This window comes from Mobula birostris, chromosome 21 (genome assembly GCF_030028105.1).
Source record: "Mobula birostris isolate sMobBir1 chromosome 21, sMobBir1.hap1, whole genome shotgun sequence".
Classification (NCBI taxonomy): Eukaryota; Metazoa; Chordata; class Chondrichthyes; order Myliobatiformes; family Myliobatidae; genus Mobula; species Mobula birostris.
Genome location: NC_092390.1, coordinates 61,709,451 through 61,733,504, shown reverse-complemented (window position 1 = coordinate 61,733,504; position 24,054 = coordinate 61,709,451). Strand labels below are relative to the sequence as shown.

General features: G+C 39.5%; 1 protein-coding gene across 1 annotated transcript in view; it reads right to left on the bottom strand.

Moving 5' to 3' along the window:
* Positions 1-645: 645 nt before the first annotated feature.
* Positions 646-24,054, bottom strand: part of atrnl1b (attractin-like 1b) — a 1,064,590-nt gene continuing 1,041,181 nt past the window's right edge. The window contains exon 29 of the mRNA XM_072239597.1: positions 646-2,435. Within this exon, the coding sequence (XP_072095698.1) occupies positions 2,311-2,435 (125 nt within the window). The 3' untranslated portion in view covers positions 646-2,310. The remainder of the gene's footprint in view (positions 2,436-24,054) is intronic.

Below are 24,054 nucleotides of genomic sequence, written 5' to 3'. Positions count from 1 at the left end.
GCTGATGAAGATCCCTTCATGATAACTATCAGTACCACCAATGCCAAAAACTATTTTGAACTGCAACTCAGCCAAGAATTTTCTACAATTCAGATTTTTCCTTCTTGACGTGAAGATCCTTGCATGTTTGGTCAAAGATATCCTCGTCTGGTATGACTGTGACTGACAAACCTGAAGATGATTCACACTTTCCATTCTGTTGTCAACTTGTGGAGCATAGAATTTGGATATTTTTTGCTTGTTGAAACTTCTCAGTGAAATCTGGCCTCACTTTTTGAGCTAAACTTTCAAAATTTAATTTCTGGAAGAATTTTACCCCACACTCCCACTCACCCACCTCTCCACATACCACACTAAAGGATTCAATCTGTACAACAGATTTTAGTTATGGTTATTATTATTACTACATGTTGAAATGTTCCTTTACTAGTGATAACTCTGAAAATTAACAAACTGTATATTGGTCAGAAACCACTTTCTTTGCAACATGGTGAAATGTGCAATTTCTCATTTGTAGGGTATAAGATTAATTCAGCAGAATTGCTCAAGATACAATATTAAATCAAAACTCAAAGTGTTTCAAAGCATTGATTCACATTCTGCAACAATTTCAACTTTGTTATTTCATGGACTCATTCGACTTTATTTCTTTTAACACCCTGGAGCCAACACTATTGAAAAAAAATCATGTAACATCTCAAGGCAAAACAAAAATTGTCCATGATACACATGATAGAGGAAAGAAAGTTGAAGAAACAATAATTTGAATTTTTTAATATGTTGAAGTTTCAAAATTGTTTTACATAGGCCCAGATTAACACAGATCTTATGTTGGCTGTTCCTTAATGATACAAATCTAAACATTTCTGTGTAAAATACTTCTTTGTGCAGTCACCTGACTGATGCTGTCAGATGTGTATTTACAGATGCGACAATTTTACAGATGAATGAATTAAGGTGGCAAGAGACAAATGGGTAAAAAAAACATGGAGCCCTTACCCAAAATATGAGGCATGAAAAACGTGGATCTTTCATCAGTCCTTAATACACAGTGACTTAAAAATGATTCCACGAGGTTAGAACTAAAATCTCACAGATAGTGCAAATGTAACATGAAGAGAACAGCTTCTATTGGTCCAAGATCATTGACTACTATAATTCTACTAGATTTCCTCAAGACATAAGAATCAGAGTAGATATTTTTACATGGTAGCTATCAGATGGGTTGCAATTTATTAAAAAATTATCCCTAAATGCGGGGCAATGGAATACTTCCACCAAATTTGTGTAGTTTAACTATAAATTAATACAATCAGTTGCATAAACCACTCAAGGACTGCAAAAGAAAAACAGGGACTCACTTTCCTCTTCTCCCCTGTGTCCTTCATTTCTTAGCTCTCATGCCAATCAATACTGATCAAAGTTACTTACTTGATGAATTCTGAGACTGCACAATCTGCTTTCCCTGCTTGGTGGTTCAGAATTTTGTTTCAGACAGATGTTGGTCAAACCACACCAAATGGGCATTGATTGGTACGTAGAGAAAACGTAGCTTGTGCAGATTTCATTAGATGTTTGCAATAAATAACATTTCTTTACAAATGCCCTCCTGATTCATCTGGAGAGCATTAATGTATTCCCTAAGAATGTAAACGCAGAATCCAGGAATGGCATAAATCGCAACAGATGTATATTTTTGTTCAATGATTAACATACAACTGGTTTCTAATTATTGATCCAGCACCACTGTAACATGCAATTAACCATGAATCAAACTGCACACTACAGTATTATTCCATGATCTCTTCATTAATTGGAAACTTCAGGGACAGTAACATTTGCATCAACATCTATGCCTTTCTTTCCTCCCCCTTCACATTTACCCAAGTTGCAGTACTGCATATTTCAAAAACATTCTTCAGTTAACACATTTGCATTAATGCTTTAAATTCTTAAATACTGATAGTTATTCAAACCACAATCAATTGCCATCAGCGTGTGGCTAAAATGAAAATAACATTTCTGTGGTCATTTAACATATCTAATTTTATTTCCACAATCATATTTACAAACATGGTTAATGGTGTTGAAATGCAATAAATCGAATTGGCTGCGTTGAAGGCAAGTGTGACCTTTACCCACTGTTACAGGACCCATCGCTGACTTCATACGGCAAGATCACAGGGCAAGATTTTTTTTAATGTTCTTGTCACCTCTTGAAAAACTGAGGCTGTTGGGTGCCTCTAAATCAAAGCCATATCAAAAAGGAAAATGGCTTAAAGAATAAACAAGTGCAGTTTTTATTTTTTCTTATACACAAGTTCCTTGATGTGTTGGAGGGAGCTGCTTTCTGTTCCTAATGGCTGACGTCTTCTCCTTGCACTCACTTGGCTTTTGTTGTGAAATATCTATAAGTGCACTGGCTATTGCTAGACCTGCAAATACAAAAAAGAGAGATGATTAAATTCCACTAGGGTCTACCACATTCCGTCTGCCTCTCTGCATGATACCGCAATGAAAAGATCATCCACTCCAACTTCAATACAACGTGTTCAGTATGGCACCAGTGTTCGATTTCCATTAAATCCATTCACTACAGAGGATCATTTTTCAGAATGTCACACAAATCACCTTATGAAATCCATTTTCTGCATTCTCTAGTTCAGTACTGTTCGTGTTATCAAAGCAATACAATTAAGTGGGCAACAATTCATTATTCAGATCTGAGTTCTAAAGGAATATCATTAACTATGTCAAGATCATTCTCAGAAACACTGGCCAAATCAAATGTGAAGGAAGATCAGATCTAAACCTTCTGTATAAATACAGGGTTTCAAGTGTTCATTTCAACTATTCATCTGAAAGACACCTAACCTTACCAATTCACTTGGAATGCTTTGAAGTATTTCAGACACCACTCTTGAGAGAGGTCAAAGAGATGTTTTAAACTCAGAAATGAATTTGATGTTACAGAGATTAAAACATCTGGTTATTTAATCAGATGTCAGGATATGGATAACAAAATACCTCACTATATTTAGTGTCAGTAATATGTTGGTTGCTATAACACAGAATAACAGTTGTTTCAGCTATTTTATTTAAAACAGGCTTCATTAAAAAAATAAGACAGCCAATTAGGTGGAGCTCTGGATAAAAGCATATTTTCAGCACAACATTTTTTCTTTTAAATAATATGAATACCAAGTACAATAATTCTTCAGCTTCCATGTACAGTCACAGAAAAAGCACCTTTAAACTAATAGTACATATGGTATGTCATTTAAACAATTTAACTCCAAAGGACTTCTGCAGCTAAATATAAAGTAGTGATGATTAGCTTGCTCCATCTGCAAAAAGTAGAATTTCCCATTGGCTGAACATTTTAATACTATTCCCCTCCCCATTCCAACATGTCTGTCCATGGTGACCTTTTCTGCCACGATGACGACTACTCTTGGGGTGAAGAAGCAACACCTCATATTCTGGTTAGGTAGTCTCCAACCTGATATCGATTTTTCTAACTTCAATTTTCCCCCTCTCCCCCTTCCCCCTTCTTCAATTCCCCACTCTGGCCTCTTACCGCTTCTCCTCATCTGCCTATCACCTCCCCCTGCTGTCAATCTTCCTTCCCTCTCCCACCGCCTGACTTCACCTATCATTTTCTAGCTTGTCCTTCTTCCCCTCCTTGCTCCTTCTTATTCTGACATCTTCCCCCTTCCTTTCCAGTCCTGATGAAGGGTCTCAGCCTGAAACATCAACGTTTATTAATTTCCAAAGATGTCGCCTGACCTCCAGTATTGTGTGTGTGTGTGTGTGTGTGCTCTGGATTTCCAGCATTTGCCAAATCTCTTTAGGATTAAAACTCTGTTATCCTCAAACAAATATGCAAACCATGTTAATGAGTATGTTCAATATCAATAATTTTGTTATTCATAAAACCTCTGTATAGGCATAAACATCACATATTGATACAGCTACTGTATTAAGAAGGCAAGACTGCGGCTATACTTCATCAGGAGTTTGAGGAGATCTGGTTTGTCAGCTAAAACACTTGCAAATTTCTATCGATGTACCTTGGACAGCATTTGAATTGGCAACATTACCATCTGGTATGGTGGGGGGAGGGGGCTACTGCACCGGATCAGGGGTGCAGTGCTAGCCGGAGCACACCCGGCACATCTTTAAGAAAAAAGCCGAACTAAACAAGCTAATTAATGATCTCCTGGGATTTTTACGCACAACAGACTCTAGAGTTTACAAAGAATGGTGCCAAAAACAAAAAAAATCCAGCGAGTGGATTTAACAAGATGTTTTTGCTCACAGAACAGCCACTTGCTGGATGTTTCTTTTGCTTTTGGCACCATTCTTTGTAAACCCCCGAGTCTGTTGTGCATAAAAATCTCAGGAGATCAGCAGTTCCTGAGATACTCAAATCACCCTGGGTGGGACCTAATTAATTAGCTTGTTTATTTCGTTTTTTTTCTTAAAGATGTGCCAGGTGGACTCCGACTAGCACTGCACCCCTGCACAGGATGGAAAGCAGCAACAGGTTCATGGGTTTGGTGAGTGAGACAGATGACAATGATTATAAATAAGCACATCAATCATTTACTTACAAACAGTAAAAGATTTGACCAAACATCTAAGTTTTGTAGTTTGTGTCAAATTACACAAACTACAAAACAAAATGTTCAACAAATGGATACTTAGCTAAGAGTACTGTGGGCCTCCTATGTCAGGAGCATACCTTCTAATGGTTCTTCAAACACAGGTTGTGACCTCAGCGTGAACTGGGCACTGGGGACAAAGGAAAGAGCCCGAGCCTCTTGCACATGCTATTCTTATACCCCTGAGGTGCTTGAAACAGGACACTGGTGCCATGGCACACAAGGCAGCCAATGGGAACCTGCTGATGCATACTTCAAACGGGCCAACTGATGATTGGCACGATGGAAGCAGCTTTCAACCAATAAATAAATCAACCCCCCCACATGACATATCCTCATCTCGTCCATAAGTAATAAGGCAAGTTAATCAGATTTTTATCTCTACAGTTGCTGCCTTACCTGCTGAGTGTTTCCACCATTTTTCTGCCTTTAACATATTAACTCATTTTAATGTTCTACAGGGCCATCACAATGCAGACCCTCAATTAGATGCAGAGGCAGCTTTGGGAGTTAAAATTGGGAAAAGGTGAATCTGAAGGCAAAATACAGCAAGAACTCTTTCTGCTTCTGTCACCTTTTACCATTTTTCATGAAATCACACATGCAGATAAACAGGGTATCCTAGAGCCCTGTTGAGTTGATGATCATGGTCTATTGTGTAAATTTCTCTAAGTGTGCAAGAGGTAAAGAACACCACCTTTATAGCCATGCACTATCAGATAGCTCCCTTAATCAGGCACCAACACAGAAACAAACACTTTGATGCTGCCTGACCTCCAGTATTTTGTGTGTGTTGCTCTCGATTTGCAGCATTTGCCAAATCTCTTTAGGATTAAAACTCTATCATCCTCATACAAATATGCAAACCATACTAATGAATATGTTCAATGTGAGTAATTTTAATACATTCTTAAAGGAGCATGTCAGAAATACCATAATAAGAAATGAAACAACAATGGGTGAATGGATACTTTGTGCATAAGGGAATGAAACACTGAATGAGCCCTTGTAGTTAAATTTGTAAAACAGCTGACCTGTTTGGAGATTGGAGGAAGGATTGGCATAGTATCATAATACAGTAGGGTATTGATGGGGAGTGAGAAGGACTGAAGCAGTATATGTATAATTACTGCATGTAGTTGTATACTATTCTGACCCGCCATAAGCAAAATTCCCAAATGCTGTGTTGCCTACCCTGTCAAGAACTGAGGACATCTTCTCATGGCTGGATATTAACTTAAGGTGTATGAAGTATGATCCAACTATCATGCCCAATGACATATGTAAAAAGATGAAAGATGAAGCAGGGGGAGCTGTGAAGCCTCGGTTGTGGCGAGGACTAGGCCTCAAGCTGCGTTCTTGCCTGCTGCTGCGGTCCAGGAGAGGTGATGGTCTAGCGTGGCATCCATGCTCGGTTGGGACTGGCCTCTTCTGTTGGTGCTGCCCTCCAGTGTTCAATCGGTGGAATGACAAGCTGGATTGCGTGTATGTGCTTGTCTGCAGACTGCTGGGAACTGCACCATCAATGGCGGGACATGTCACTTAGGGACTTGGGCTAAATATATATATATTTTTGTGCGATTGTGTGTTTGCTAACTTGAATGTGCTCTGTGCCTTGTGCTGTGTTATGTTTTGCACCGTGGCCCCAGAGGACTGCTGTTTCATTTGGCTGCATTCATGTATGATTGAACGATAATTAAACAAATCTGATTTGACTGAAAGAAAGCAAGTCGTTTAAAAAAGCCCGATTCAACAAAAAACAGGATTATAAAGGTGAAAGTCACCAAGTACTAGCTGAGTCCTGGGAAAGTCAGCATCAACTCAGAAACATTAGAGAGGTGAATGTCTTCTTAAGTCCATTAGCCCTACTGGGGCACAGCCCACTGACAGCAGCTTGCCAGAGTCTTTCGTCTTGGGCCAGTCCTTGGTGTAGCCCATCTTCTTGGTGCATCCTTCCTCTCCCAGGGATGACGTCTCTGGAGCTTCTGTTACATTTCTGTGGGATTTTACAGGATTGGGTTGCTAGTCCCAATCCTTTCACAGCTGGGCTTGGGACCATTCATGGCAGAATTGAAAGATGACTATGCAGTAGTATGAGAGAAAAGGGAGCTCTTGAATCATCCTGGGACCAACAGGGGCTGTAGGTGATATTTTGAAGTAAAAATTTGGGAGAGCATTTGGGTAAGACAAAGTTTAGACAGTAAAGCAAGAGGACAAGGCAGCACGGCAGTATTTATCATAACCGGTGTCTATCAGGAGGAGACCGAGCACACCGTATATCTCCAATTGGAGTCCGAACTGGCAAAAACCGATGAAAAGACAAAACTGAGGCTCTTTATCAGAATGCACACAACTTTCAAAACAAATAGGAATAAGAGGGCATGATTTGAGAGCTACAGGTGCACATTCCTTTATCCGAAATTCTGAGATCCAAAAAGCTCCGAAAACCAAAGTTTTTTTGGCCAGCAGCTGACGTCACTCAGGTGTGATGTGGCAGCATTAGCAGAGGCCACCAGACGTCAGTTGTGGCTCAGTGCTCGTACTGGTTACACATGCATTTGCTGTTCACTGATATTTTGTGTTCACTGTTGACTTTGTGTTTAATTTAATCCTGATCCGGATCTGGGCCGTACCCTCCAAATATCCAGACCTGCCTCGGTTTTTTTGCACTACCTTACTTTCCATTTTTCTATTTTCTATTTATAATTTATAATTTAAATTTTTAATATTTACTAATTTTTACTATTTTTAATATTTAATATTTGTAATCCAGGAAGCGGGAAGCGCAGAATCAAATATCGCTGTGATGATTGTACGTTCTAGCATCAATTGTTTGGCGACAATAAAGTATAAAGTATAAAGTATAATTTCACTGTGAAAATGTCAAAAAGAGCTGCAGATACCCCTATGGGTCACAATGAGAAAAAGAGAAGGAATCTTCTCTATCAATTACACAGAAAGTGGAGTTATTGCAGAAGTTTGATCATGGTGTGTCAGTGCGGCGTGCAACTGAAGAAAATAGTGTCGGAACTACCACTGTATATGATTTAAATAAACAGAAAGACAATTTACTGAAGTTTTATAGTGACTGTGACGTTCTATATTTATTCCAATAAGTCATTTACCATGTGTTTGCTTCGGTTCGTTTGAAGCTGTATATTTTTATGTTTTCTTGAATGTTTTTGTTGGAAATAAAATTTCTTTTTGTCATCATTCCTTAAACAATACAGTATAACAATTATTTACATAGCATTTACATTGTATTAGATATTATAAGTAATCTAGAGATGATTTAAATTACACGGGAGGATGTGCTTAGGTTTGGTGTGCCGCTGGGTCCACTGCACTGAGACAGGTTAAATAAGGGACTTGAGCATATGTGTTTTTTGGTCACAGCAGCTGGGGGGGGGGGGGGTCTGAAATCTGAAAAATTCTGAATTCCAACATGCAACTGGCCCCAAGGATTTTGGATAAAGGATTGTAGACCTGTACTATATGGCTGCAAAATAATCCTGGTTGAGATTTAATTTTTAATTTCTAGAGGTTGTAAGAAAAATTGAAAAGTGGGGGTAGTCTTGATATTAAAAGCTTGAGAAACGGGATCATAACTCATACAACCGAGAAGTAGAATCAGTGTGAGTGGTGTTAGATAAAGCATGAAACAAGAGCACACAGTGGGACCTGTATCTGCAGCTGATACATTTAAGGTAATGCAGGGAAAAGTGAATTCTAGTTAATAGGAACAGCAGTTAATCAGGGCAGCCGCTTATTTGGGACAACTCTTTGGAACAAAAACTAATTATAGCCCAGATTCCTTTGTTTATTTGGGACACCATGCTGCTTAACTGGGACAGGAGACTGTTGCCGAACAGTTTTTAACTACTGTCAATCATGTGCCCTTGTGTGGCTGGTAGACAGTACACTATGCTTAGAGGAAACAGCTTTTAAATAGTGACAGTTGCATGCACTTCTGTTCAAAAAGCAGTGATTTTTGTCACTGATAGTTGGCAAGAAATTGGTTTGCTCACCGCAGTTTTAAACATTGAGGCACTGGGAGTGAAAATGATATGATTTCACTACTTCAACAAATTTGAAGCTAACAACAATTACCTTGAATGTTACAATAAAAATGAAGATTTGGAGGATGCAATCATCAAGAGCTTTGTATGAAGCTATCTCCTCTAGTTGTCTGCACTAATTTTGTTCACTTACAGTCAAAAGAATTCGGCAGCATACACTGAATAAATTCCTCCGTGGAAAACTACTACAAATGAATACACACTTCTATAATACAGTAGTAGTATTGGCAGTCTTCTAATTGTTGTGTATTTCATTTAAATACGTAGATAATTTGTTACCCAGTTAAATGATAGTTTAGAACATAGAACATAGAATAGTACAGCACATTACAGGCCCTTCGGCCCACAATGTTGTGCCAACCCTTAAACCCTGCTTCCCATATAACCCCCCCACCTTAAATTCCTCCATATACCTGTCTAGTAGTCTCTTAAATTTCACTAGTGTATCTGCCTCCATTACTGATTCAGGCAATGCAGTCCACGCACCAACCACTCTCTGAGTAAAAAACCTTCCTCTAATGTCCCTCTTGAACTTCCCACTCCTTACCTTAAAGCCATGTCCTCTTGTACTGAGCAGTGGTGCCCTGGGGAAGAGGCGCTGGCTGTCCACTCCATCTATTCCTCTTATTATCTTGTACACCTCTATCATGTCTCCTCTCATCCTCCTTCTCTCCAAAGAGTAAAGCCCTAGCTCCCTTAATCTCTGATCATAATGCATATTCTCTAAACCAGGCAGCATCCTGGTAAATCTCCTCTGTACCCTTTCCAATGCTTCCACATCCTTCCTATAGTGAGGTGACCAGAACTGGACACAGTACTCCAAGTGTGGCCTAACCACAGTTCTGTCTTTGTATGCCTTTACAAACTCTGTATTTCCATGAAACCTTGCCTAATTGGGGCAGCTGCTTAATTGAGTTAAAATGTACTGGTCCTGATGTGTCCCAATTAACCAGAATCTACTGCATTAGAAAATTAGAGGTGCTTAAGCATATTCAGATTGCTGGAGGAACCCATCAGACCAGGCAGCATCTGTGGAAAGCAGCACAGCTGACATTTCGGACTGAGACCCTTCATTGAATCCTGATGAAGCATCTCAGCCTGAAATGTCCACTACCCTTTTCCATAGATGCTGCCTGACCTGCTGAGTTCCTGCAGCACTTTGTGTGTGTTGCTTTGGATTCCTAGCATCTGCAGATTTTCTCTTGTTTGTGATTGTATTTAGGCAGATGTCAGAAATGATCATGGGAAACCTAAATGTATAAAATGAATCATCACAACAAATATGTAGCAATGGTATGGAGAATGAATCCATATGGAGTGTAAGTAATGACTTTCTCATTCAATTACCCAGATATTGTTTGTCAACAGCTGGAGACCCAGTACCTAGACTTTTTTTTTAAAAAAGATTAGGTCTATTTTGTCACACGTACATTGAAACAAACCGATTGAGTTGGTCATTGATGCATTTCACTGAGGAAGTGCTGTGGGCGGCCCACAAGTGGCACCATGTTTCCAGCGCCAATGCAGCATGCCCACAACTTACTAAACCTAACCTGCATGCCTTTGCAATGTAGGAGGAAACTGGACAGCTGGAGGAAACCCACGCAGTCATGGAAGAACATGCAAACTTCTTACAGAATGTGGCAGGATTGAACCCTGATAGTGATCACTGGCGCTGTAACAGCGTTATGCTAACTGCTAAGCTACTATGGCACCCTTGTGCCCTTGTGATGAGAGGCAGCTGTGTGAGTTAATTTTCAGGTCATAGCATGTAATTAGGGAGGCCTTTGATGCAAAAGGATTTAAACTGGCTATGGGAGATTGGGTGGTGGGTTGGAGAGGTTGGAGCTCCTTCCCTCCGTTAGCCTGCAGGTCACCCTTGGGCGAGGTGTAGCATCTGCTTAGCCCCCTGGTCAGGGTCATGTGAAGTCATTAGAGCAGGTGGTAGATGGTCGTATGAGCAGTGGCTGCATAGCACAGGTCCTGGTTATCCAACTACTGACACCAGGCAGACAACCTCTGAGAACTATTGATAATGGCTGGGGCCACCTGTCTGTAAAGACACTGTCCAGAAGAAGGCAGTGGCAAACCACTTCTGTAGAAAAATTTGCCAAGAACAATCATGGTAATAGACCATGATCACCCACATCATAAAGACATGGCACATGATGATGATGATGATGACGATGATGACAGAAGATTGGAAATTATTTTAATATGATGGTAAAAAAAAGCTAATACTAGAAGAATTAGTACACAGCTTGCATAAATATACATCGCTTTAATGCAATGTATCTAGTCAGAAAGCAGTTCAGCCACAGCTAACACGACAAGTTAAAGATAGTATTAGATCAAAGGAAAAGGCTTATCATGATGTGGTAGATGTGGTGCATATGGAACTTAGTAAGACATTTGAAAAGGTTTCCCAGGGTAGACTCATGCAAAGGTCATGATGTATGGGGTCCATGGATTCAGAATTGGCCTACCCACAGAAGGCAGGAGGTGGCGGTAAAAGGAGTGTATTTTGCCCAGAGGAAGGTGACTAGTATTGCTCCACAGGAATCTGTCCTGGATCCCCACTGTTTGCGATTTTTATAAATGATTGGCTGAGAAAATGGAGGGCTGGTTAGCAAGTTTGCAGATGACACCAAGGTTCAAGGTGTTGTGGATTGTGCAGAAAGTTGTCGTAGGTTACAGCAGGATATTGACAGAATGGAAAGTTAGGTGGAGAAGTAGCAAATGGAGTTCATCCAGAAAAGTGTGAATTGTGGAGTTTATGCCATCTGCAAGATCAAAATAGAAGGGGAGTAAATGGTATATGTTTCTTGCCAATGTAAAGGAACAGAGGGATCAGTGGGGGGGGGGGCTCCACATCCTTAGATCCCTCTGAGTTGTCACACAAGTTGATAGGGTGGTTAAGAAGGTGTAAGGTCTGCGGGCCTTCATTATTAGAGGGATTGAGTTCAAAAGTTACAAGATATTGTTGCAGCTCTATAAAGCTCTGGTTAGACGACACGTGTTCGGTTCTGGTTGTCTCATTCGAGGAAAAATGCAGAATCTTTTAAGAGTGTGCAGAGGAGATTTACCAGGATTCTGCCTGGATTAAAGAGCATTTCGTGGTTTGGTTCGGTGAGCTAGGGCTATTCTCTGGAACAAAAGAGGATGAGAGGAGGCTGATGGAGCTGTCTGCTCCAAGGAAAAGCTCCTAGCCAATCCAACCCTTCCCTATAGCCCAATCCCTCGGGTCCTGGCAACATTCTTGTAAATTATGTCTGTATTCCTTCCATTTTAATAACATCTTTCTTATAGCAGTGTGATCAAAATTGAACACAGGACACCAAATGCCGTTTCTCCAGAGTCTCGAATGATTTGGGTAAAATTGAATTGAATTGACTTTATTACTTACATCCTTCACATACACAAGGAGTAAAAATCTTTATGTTATATCTCTGTCTAAATGTGCAATTTATAGTAATTTGTAATAAATAGTATGTACAACAGGACAGTCAATATACCATAGAAATACAATTGTATCAGTGTGAATTAATCAGTCTGATGGCCTGGTGGAAGAAGCTGTCCTGGAGCCTGTTGGTCCTGGCTCTTATGCTGGGGTACCGTTTTCTGGACGGTAACTGCTGGAACAGTTTGTGGTTGGGGTGGTTGGGGTGACTCGGGTCCCCAATGAGGCAGCATTTGGAGGTAGCTTTTCAGGGTATAGACAGGATGTGAACGACAAATCCAATATAATGTGGCAAAATATGGAATAGATTCCATTGAAAGTTTGCCAGATTGATTCATAGGATTGGGAGGTGGGTTGCCCTGTTGGAAACAGAGTAGGACAAATACTGTCGAGTTTAAAAAGAATAAGATATCTTGTTGAAACATAAAACTCTTGCAAGTTTTGACAGAGCTTATTCAGCAAAACTCTTTTCTTGCCTGGGGTGTTTTGAACCTGTAGTCACACTCAAAATAAGTGCTCAGCCATTCACCATTGAGATGAGAAACACATGTTTCACCCAGAGGATACTGGGTCTTTGGAATTCTGTTTTGCATAAGATGTAAAAGCTCAGGCCCTGCATATATTCAAGGCAGGAACTTATAGCTGTTCAGATAGTAAGAGGATCAAGTAGTACAAGATTATTGCAGGAAAGAGGCTTTGAGCTAAATGATCAGCTACTGTGAAACTGACCCGGGGTGAGGGGTTGCAAAAGACTTACTCCCAATTAACCTTCCGAATTACTTATTCTTCACTTTTTTTAAAGATCATTTACAGTACTTTAAATGTGGCTGTGGCAATTTGAGTGGAAATGTGTAGTTTTTTTTAAATGTCATCAAATGTCAGAAATATTTCAAGCTATTAAAAATCCTTCTTGCAGCTTTTACAAGCCGAAAGGCTGGAAGCTTTTACTTCTGCTGTCAATGCCTTCGGAGGTGCTTTGAGGGCTTGGGTTCCTCACTCTAGTTGCTGGATATTCTGTTGTCATTGCTACTTATCTCACCAGTCTCTAACGAGATGCTGGCGGAACCCAGCAGGTCAGGCATTGAGCTTCCTGCAATTTATTGCTGCAGATTCCAGTATCTGCAGTTTCTTCATGTCTCATCGGTGTCTAGACGTGATGGGTCAGCAAGTTACATCCAGACCGCTAGTGGGCTTGGGACAAGCATGACCAATGATTCTGGGAGGTGCGCTTCCGCCAGCCTAACTAAGCACTCCACCACAAATTAGGAAGGAGATTAGGCAAATACTATTACCGATTTGTAATACTACGTGCCCAATTTCCTCACTCATTTCGAACATAGAGCTGTATAGCACAGTGCAGGCCCTCAGGCCCCAAATCTCATGCCAGCTCTTTAATCTGCTCTAAGATCAATCTAACCCTTCCCTCCCACCTTTATGGTAAAGTGCCAGATTTTCTTCATATCGTTATCCATGGGTAGGAACTAATGTTAGGAACGAAGGTCATAATCAATAATTTCTTGAAGTGGTATGTTGAAGATTAATAGGCAGCACTGAAATCTATTTTACTGCCATAGATCTTGTTAGCCCAGATCTTATTAGCTATGGTCTCCACACAACCACAAATACTGTCACCTGTCTGGACAAACGTAGATCTCTGCGCACACATCATTCTCTGATGAGAATGACTGAGGCAGGAGTACTATTTCAACAGCAGGAAGTAAAATAGGGAACCACTACATGTAGAATCATATTGATCTTCAAGTTCAGAGGAGCAGAAAGGAACAAAGCTAGTTTGCCCTCAGCTCTCCACGGATTTTCTCTTTCAAATATTCCGACAGTGAACCTATTCTTTAGCAGCTCACTGGGTGATCAATACAAAAACAGGGAGAATACACCCACATGTAGAAATGAACAGGAGATTATACCACCAACTCTGTGACTGTCAGTGATATCCCATTAGCCTCCCTGGAAAGGAATATTCCAAGATTGGTCTAAACCTCGTTCTCACCTACCTAATTTCAACAAAACCAAATTCATATAACCATATAACCATATAACAATTACAGCACGGAAACAGGCCATCACGGCCCTTCTAGTCCGTGCCGAACTCTTACTCTCACCTAGTCCCACTGACCTGCACTCAGCTCATAACCCTCCATTCCTTTCCTGTCCATATTGATGTCCAATTTTAACTTTAAACAACATCAATCTTGCCTCAATCACTTCTGCTGGAAGCTTGTTCCACACAGCTACCACTCTCTGAGTAAAGAAGTTCCGCCTCATGTTACCCCTAAACTTTTGCCCTTTAACTCTCAACTCATGTCCTCTTGTTTGCATCTCCCCCACTCTCAATGGAAAAAGCCTATCCACGTCAAGCTGTCTATCCCCCTCATAATTTTAAATACCTTTATCAAGGGAAGGATGTAACAGAGAAATGGAGGTCATTTAAAGGTGAAATTTTGAGGGTACAGGATCTTTATGTTCCTGTTAGGTTGAAAGGAAAGGTTAGAAGTTTGAGAGAGCCATGGTTTTCAAGGGATATAGGAAACTTGGTTCGGAAAAAGAGAGATATCTACAATAAATATAGGCAGCTGGAGTTAATGACGTGCTCGAAGAATATAAAGAATGTAAAAAGAATCTTAAGAAAGAAATTAGAAAAGCTAAAAGAGGATACGAGGCTGCTTTGGCAAGTAAGGTGAAAATAAATCCAAAGGGTTTCTACAGTTATATTAATAGCAAAAGGATAGTGAGGGATAAAATTGGTCCCTTAGAGAATCAGAGTGGACAGCTATGTGTGAAGCCAAAAGAGATGGGGGAGATTTTGAACAATTTCTTTTCTTCGGTATTCACTAAGGAGAAGGATATTGAACTGTGTAAGGTAAAGGAAACAAGTAGGGTAGTTATGGAAAATATGACGATTAAAGAAGAGGAAGTACTGGCACTTTTAAGGAATATAAAAGTGGTTAAGTCTCCGGGTCTGGACAAGATATTCCCTAGGACCTTGAGGGAAGTTAGTGTGGAAATAGCAGGGGCTCCGACAGAAATATTTCAAATGTCATTAGAAACGGGGATGGTGCTGGAGGATTGGCGTATTACTCATGTGGTTCCATTGTTTAAAAAGGGTTCTAAGAGTAAACCTAGCAATTATCGGCCTGTGAGTTTGATGTCAGTGGTGGGTAAATTGATGGAAAGTATTCTTAGAGATGGTAGGTATAATTATCTGGATAGACAGGGTCTGATTAGGAACAGTCAACATGGATTTGTGCGTGGAAGGTCATGTTTGACAAATCTTGTTGAATTTTTTGATGAGGTTACTAGGAAAGTTGACAAGGGTAAGGCGGTGGATGTTGTCTATATGGACTTCAGTAAGGCCTTTGACAAGGTTCCACACAGAAGGTTAGTTAGGAAGGTTCAATCGTTAGGCATTAATATCGAAGTAGTAAAATGGATTCAGCAGTGGCTGGATGAGAGATGGCAGAGAGTAGTGGTGGATAACTGTGTGTCAGATTGGAGGACGGTGTGTAGCGGTGTGCCTCAGGGATCTGTAGTGTGTCCAATGTTGTTTGTCATATATATTAATCATCTGGATGACGGGGTGGTAAATTGGATGAGTAAGTATGCAGATGATACTAAGATAGGTGGCATTGTGGATAATGAAGTAGGTTTTCAAAGCTTGCAGAGAGATTTAGGCCAGTTAGAAGAGTGGGTTGAAAGATGGCAGATGCAGTTTAATGCTGGAAAATGTGAGGTGCTACATTTTGGTAGGACTAGTCAAAATAGGACATACATGGTAAATGGTAGGGCATTGCAGAATGCTGTAGAACAGAGGGATCTAGGAATAATAGTGCATAGTTCCCTGAGGGTGGAATCTCATGTGGATAGGGTGGTGAAGAAAGCTTCTGGTATGCTTGCCTTTATTAATCAGAGCATTGAGTATAGGAATTGGGATGTAATGTTGAAATTGTACAAGGCAATGGTAAGGCCAAACTTGGAATATTGTATACAGTTATGGTCACCCAATTATAGGAAAGATGTCAATAAAATTGAGAGAGTACAGAGGAGATTTACTAAAATGTTGCCTGGGTTTCATCTCCTAAGTTACAGAGAAAGGTTGAACAAGTTAGGTCTTTATTCTTTGGAGCGTAGAAGGTTGAGGGGGGACTTGATAGAGGTGTTTAAAATTATGAGGGGGATTGATAGAGTTGACATGGACAGGCTTTTTCCATTGAGAATGGGGGAGATTCAAACAAGAGGACATGAGTTGAGAGCTAAAGGGCAAAAGTTTAGGAGTAACATGAGGGGGAACTTCTTTACTCAGAGAGTGGTAGCTGTGTGGAACGAGCTTCCAGTAGAAGTGGTTGAGGCAGGTTCAATGTTGTCGTTTAAAGTTAAATTGGATAGATATATGGACAGAAAGGAATGGAGGGTTATGGGCTGAGTGGAGGTCGGTGGGACTAGGTGAGAGTAAGAGTTTGGCATGGACTAGAAGGGCCGAGATGGCCAGTTTCTGTGCTGTAATTGTTATATGGTTAAGTCCCTCCTCAACCTTCTACGTTCCAAAAAATAAAGACCCAACTTGTTCAACCTTTCTCTGTAACTCAGGTGATGAAACCCAGGTAACATTCTAGTAAATCCTCTCTGTACTCTCTCTATTTTGTTGACATTATTCCTATAATTCGGTGACTAAAACCGTAAACAATACTCCAAATTTGGCCTCACCAATGCCTTGTACAATTTCAACATTATATCCCAACTCCTATACTCAATTGTCTGATTTATAAAGGCCAGCATACCAAAAGCTTTCTTCACCAACCTATTCACATGAGATTCCACCTACAGGGAACTATGCACAATTATTCCTAGATCCCTCTGTTCTACTGTATTCTTCAATGCCCTACCATTTACCATGTATGTCCTATTTTGATTAGTCCTACCAAAATGTAGCACCTCACATTTATCAGTATCAAACTCCATCTGCCATCTTTCAGCCCACTCTTCTAACTGGCCTAAATCTCTCTGCAAGCTTTGAAAACCTACTTCATTATCCACAACTCCACCTATCTTAGTATCATCTGCATACATACTCATCCAATTTACCATCCCATCATCCAGATCATTAATGTATATGACAAATAACATTGGACCCAGTACAGATCCCTGAGGCACACCACTAGTCTCCGGCCTCCAATCTGACAAACAGTTTTCCACCACCACTCTCTGGTGTCTCCCATCCAGCCACTGCTGAATCCATTTTACTACTTCAATATTAATACCTAACGACTGAACCTTCCTAACTAACCTTCTGTGTGGGACCTTGTCAAAGGCCTTACTGAAGTCCATATAGACAACATCCACCACTTTACCCTCATCAACTTTCCTAGTAACCTCTTCAAAAAATTCAATAAGATTTGTCAAACATGACCTTCCACGCATAAATCCATGTTAATTGTTCCTAATCAGACCCTGTCTATCCTGATAATTATATATACCATCTCTAAGAATACTTTCCATCAATTTACCCACCACTAACGTTAAACTCACAGGCCGATAATTGCTAGGTTTACTCTTAGAACCCTTTTTAAACAATGGAACAACATGAGCAATACGCCAATCCTCCGGCACCATCCCCGTTTCTAATGACATTTGAAATATTTCTGTCAGAGCCCCTGCTATTTCCACACTAACTTCCCTCAAGGTCCTAGGGAATATCCTGTCAGGACCTGGAGACTTATCCACTTTTATATTCCTTAAATCTCCAGTACTTCCTCTTCTTTAATCATCATAGTTTCCATAACTTCCCTACCTGTTTCCCTTATCTTACACAATTCAATATCCTTCTCCTTAGTGAATACCGAAGAAAAGAAATCGTTCAGAATCTCCCCCATCTCGTTTGGCTCCAAACAAAGCTGTCCACTCTGATTCTCTAAGGGACCAATTTTATCCCTCACTATCCTTTTCCTATTAATATAATGGTAGAAACCCTTGGGATGTATTTTCACCTTACTTACCAAAGCAACCTTGTATCTTCTTTTAGCTTTTCTAATTTCTTTCTTAAGCTTCTTTTTACATTCTTTATATTCCTCGAGCACCTAATTTACTACACGCTGCCTATATTTATTGTAGATATCTCTCTTTTTCCGAACGAAGTTTCCAATATCCCTTGAAAACCATGGCTCCCTCAAACTTTCAAGCTTTCCTTTCAACCTAACATTTACATCTCACCTTCAATGTAACCAGACAGCCAAAGCATTTTAAAGAGGAACAGATATTAAGCCAAGATGAAAATTTAAGTCACCTGATCAAAAGTTTAAAAGACCCATCAAGATTTTAAGAAATATCTTAAAGGTGGAAAGAGAGATGGAGAATTTTTGAGGGAATCTCAGACTTTCACCCATGGATTTACACTGAAAGTAGAGGAAAAAGAAAGCAAAATTAGATAAGCTCAGATACTCAGAATGTTACAGATCAAGAGGAGATTACAGAGGTTGGTAAGAGTAAGTTCACAGAGGAGGTCGAAAGCAAGAATGAGAATTAAATCAATACATTGCTTGGACTGAAACAAATAGGGGTCATAAGGCACGGTTGCTTAGCACTTCATAGCTATGTATTATTGTTCAAAAAACATACAATTGGAAGGAAACTGCAATTTCCATTATGCACTACAGACATAAAAGAAATGGCATTTGCTATTCACTATGACCAACAACATGATGCAGAACAACACCATCTGCAGAATACCAAAAAAGGTGGCTTCTTAGCTTTGAATATAACTGTCCTTTGAAGTAACCCCTATTTTATCTATTTTAACACATCTTATATTACTGTTACCTCCTTCTTTGGCAGTATTCTCTGCTGTGGTAATATCAGGTAGAAGGTCATGTCCATTGGCAGCATAAAAACTGTCTCATTCCATCAGGGAAGAGTCTCTGTAGCAACCACGCCAAGATCACCAGACTCAGACAGTTACTTTCCCCAAGCAGTAAAGCTGATCAACAGCTCACCTAACTGTCACTCAGCCTTCCTTTGAAGAGTACTTTGAATTTTTTGTGTTAGTCACAAATCCATTCCCTTTGTTCTTCTTATTCTCTTTTCTGGATTTTCCCTCTAATTTCTTCTTCACCAGGATTTTGAACATGAGATTTATGAAAAGTCTTTTCCTACTATCTATTGTATATTTGCTCCAAATCCAGATTCATATTTTATTCAGGGAATGTGCTAGTTCTGCACCTGAGCCTCTCCCTTCGACCTGGCATCTCATTTTTCAATGTGCGTTAGGCCTTCCAATTTTTCATTCCAATTTACTACGCCCATTGTCAAAGTCCAAAGTGAAAGTCAAAGTAAATTTATTATCAAATTATGTATATGTCACCATGTACTACATTGGGATTCATTCTCTTACAGGAAAATAATGGAATATAATATCATTTATGGAAAACTATACATAAATAAAGACTGATGAATAACAAGAAGACAAAGTGTGCAAATAAAAAATAAATAGAGAACATGAGGTGTAAATGAGCACAGATATGAAGAATAGGCTCACTGGGGTTGGTTAGGGCCAGTTGTGACTATTATAAGACCTGACTGGGTGGATGTGGAGAAGGCAATTTATTTTATTGTTATTTTGTTTTGGGTTAAGGCAAAGTGGCTGTGAATACTGTGGTTAGTGCTCCTAAACAGAGGCAGATTTATAGTACTAGTTGGTTGTTTTGGATTAAAGGGGGTAGAAAAACGTCTGTTACTACTATAGCACTTGAGAGGAATTGGGTGCTGACCAGCGTAGGGCCTCCTATGGATGCTGGCCCAGATTCTTTTTAACTCACTGAAGTTCAAAGTACTCTAGTTAACTATTTTTATGCCTTGTCTTTTATATTATTATTATGATCAATGTGATCCAAATGCCCTTCACTGCCTTACTTCATCAAATAAAATTAAATCTAATACTTCCTTCCTTAATGCCCTCAAAACATTCCTTCTTTTACATTTTTCTTTTACATTGCCAATATTAGAATAACTGAAGCTCTATTGGCAGCTCCATTCAATTATTTCAGTATATTTCTAAATGTGTTTTCCTATATCTGTCCCACTATAAACCCAATGACAAAACACTAACCAACTGTTCTTTAAATTGATCTGCCTGTGACGTGTCAACCCTGTAAACTCTGCTATCTCTTCTGTTTTTCATCTCCTTGTTCTAAGTAACTTGTAGTGAGGAAAATAAGCTCCTAATTCCCCCCTGCCTTCTTTGAGTTAAATCTTATTTATTGCCACTATATTGCAATCCCACATTTCTACAAAGTCAAAGCATCAAGCTCTCAATTCCACGGGGCTAAGTACAAGGAGAAGCTACAGCAATGGAAGGCTGTGATTAGATCAGATGAAAGGGCAATGGAAAGTGATAGACAATCGGAATAGTAATCTGTAAAACTTTTCCAAAGTTTGAAGATTCAGAACGGTGAGGGTCCACAATGTCCCTTTGGAGGTGAGCTTAAATAAGATACAATAGATTTGAATGACATTGTCAAAAGCGAGTACAGTGAATTCTGGTTAATTGGACACATCGGGACCAGAACATTTTAGTCCAATTAAGCAGCTGCCTCAATGAGCTGAAATTTTCTTGGAAGTAATTAAAAAGGTATAGAAAAGACAAACTGAGAAACAGATTATGTATTTAAATAAAACAGAACAAATTAGAACACCACCAATACTACTACTGTGCTATAAAACTGTATTAGTTTCTAATTGGGAGAGATGGAGAAATTCATCCGGTATACCTGTATGCTGCTGTGTTCTTTTGATTGATTGTAAACAGACAAAATCAGTGCAGACACCTAGTGCAGATAATGGACTGCTTTCATACAATGCTTTTGATGATTGCATCTCCAAATCTTCAAATTCATAATAACATTCAAGATGATTATCGATACCCTCAAATTCTTCATAGTTCCTATATTTCTGAAGTAGTAAAATCATTTTGTTTTCACTCCTGGCCATTTCTGGCATCTCTAAGCCTCAACGTGTGGAATTGCAGTGAGCAAGACAGTTCTGAATTGTCTTACTGCTTATTTGTCCAGTGACAACTATCAGTGACAAAAATCACTGCTTTTTGAACACAAGCAATTGAGGCTACTTAAAAACTGTTTGTTCTAAACACAGTGTAGTGTCTAATGGCTACAGAAGTGCACACACGTCTGATGCTGTTCGGCAACAGTCTCCTGCCCCAGTTAAGTGGAACAGTATCCCAAATAAACAAAGGGAATCTTGCCTATTTTCTCCATTAGTTTTTGTTCTTTTAGAGTTGTCCCAAACAAACGGTTGCCCTAATTAAAGGAATCCGTTGTAAATTGTTCCAGAAAGAATTAAGAGCCAAGACATTGGGCATCAGATGATATCCACTTGAATGGATAGCAAATGTACAGTGTGAACCCAGTTATATATTTAATAGCTTACTGCACTACTTGTTGGTAATAGTATTTTGAAATGAGATGAGATGAAATGGAGGAGAGCAATTACAAGTTAAATAATGTGTCATCACTAAGAGTAAAAGTGATTAAAGAAATCTTTCTCAGAAATTGCTTGATTACAGGAAGGCATACAGGACATTTTACGGCATTGGTCGATAAGCACCAGTAGCTACAGGGTTAACCTCATGGTTTCATTTATAGTCTAGTTAATTATTAGACATGGCATGCTGTTTGTCTTTTTATAAGATGCTTGCTAGAAGTCTAGTCCTCACACTAGTTTTTGGAAAGGCTGCAGAAGAATCATTAACCTAGGTGCTTGTATAAAATAGGGCTGGTGCTCACAGAAATGTAAACCTAGCTGATTTGATTTGATAGCACAATCATTAATTTTATCCAAAGGAGCAAATAGCTAAAAGTAATGCCTGCATTTTGATGCCTATTCTTCAGCTATTTGTTATTTTCTTCAGTCTGTTAATAAAACAATTTGTGAAATAGCATAACTGAAATGCACCATCACAATCCCCAATCTCTCAACAGGCAGCTCTGTAAATATACTGCTTTATGTAGGAAAGTAATTATTCCAATTTCTTGTCTCATTGGAGTGTTTTTAAAGACAAATGCATGCTTCACAGTGTAAGCTAAACAGCCTGAGAATACCTCCATTTTAAAGATAATTCCAAAACTATCTTTTTTAAACACCGATAACAAGTTCTGTTCCTGTGAGTATTTCCCTACAGGCCCAGATCTTGAGAAGCAGTTAACAGTTTTCCTTGGGGGGAAAACGTAATAGAATAGATGGAATTGTGCTGATTAGACAGATAAGCATAATAGTAAATATACAACATGAGATTGGGGCAGAAGGGAGGATGATGAATGAGAAGGCAGAACCAGAACCAGCAGAAGGCACGTTAACCATTTTAATTTTACTTACTACATGGCTTTTATGGTTTATTCTAGTTGTATATTTAATTTAAGCCAGACATCCCACCTCTCCCGGAACTTCTGGGAGTCTCCCGCATATTAATAGTGGCTCCCTGATGCCCGCAAATTATATACAATATCACGGAAATCAATTTTTTTGAGAGCGAGCGAGAGAAAAGCAATCGAGAGCGTGCAAGCCAGAGCGAATGCAAGCCAACGAGAGAGAGCAAGCGAGAGCAAAAGCAAGCGAGGAAGCAAGCGAGAGCGCGCGAGCGACCACGAGAGAGAGAATGAGCAAGAGCGCGCCATGGCAGAGTGTTCCAAAAAAATATAAAATGTAAGTCACCCCAGACTACACTAAAGTGTGCCCCTGCCTAATAGGGGTCAAAATAATGACAGTGTTGCTCGCTACACTGTTTGCAACAGTGACTTTTCTATTGCCCATGGTGGGTTAAGACTGTAAAAGACATATTGAGGTGAGTTTAACAGGTGTCATTTGTTCATTAGCATAGCTAACGTTATTTAAACTAGCTGGCTAGCTGCTAAGGAGCTACTCTATTGCAGACATCCCACCTTTCCCGGAAGTCTCCCGCAAATTGATGGTGCTACCTCCCTGAAATGAGTTTTTGCAGGGTGGGATGTCTGTTAAGCTGTACTTAAATTGAAAATGTTTGAAATCATGGCTGTGACTACAAAACTACTGGAACTTTAGGGAATATAAACCCACTATAATGCAAGAAATCTCAGAAGTACCAATAGCAGGTGTCTTTGGGCATTAAGCTTTACTGGTGAACTACTTGTGTAAATCTGGTAAACCTGAATGAGGTAGCCTCTACACACAATAGGAGCAAGGATCAAGGATCAACTTTATTCACCATATACTGTATATTTACATGTATATTTACACATACTAGGAATTTGCTGTTGTGTGCTGGTCGGGGTGCAACAATCAACTAAGACAATATTCAACAATTATAAAGAATTATATAAAAATAAAGTTAGAGGTTAATGTGTGAATATAAAATAAAATATGCAGAAATACATAAATATCAACATGCATTTACAATGTAAATGGTGTTATAAAAATGTTTTGAAGTGTTCACACTGCAGTGCAGTCACAAGGGTAATAAATAGACAGGGTGGGAGGGTAACTAGAATGTTAATCAGATTAATTATCCAGAGGAAGAAACTTTTAAGATGATGTAAAATTTTTGTTTTTATAGCCCAAACGGCTTTTCAGAGCGAGCTTTTGGAAAAGGCACCTTGCAGCTTGGGAAGTGTCCGTAATTCATTTTTGAGCAAATATTTTTCAAGCAGATACACTTCTAGATATCTACCAATATCTGGGCAGATGGGTCTTGTCAGCTGGAGTTGGCACCTCATCTAGGAGAAGGAAAACTAATTTCAAATCTATGCTGCCTTGCAGCCATACCCACTCATGGGGAAGGCTTCAGGAGTAAATC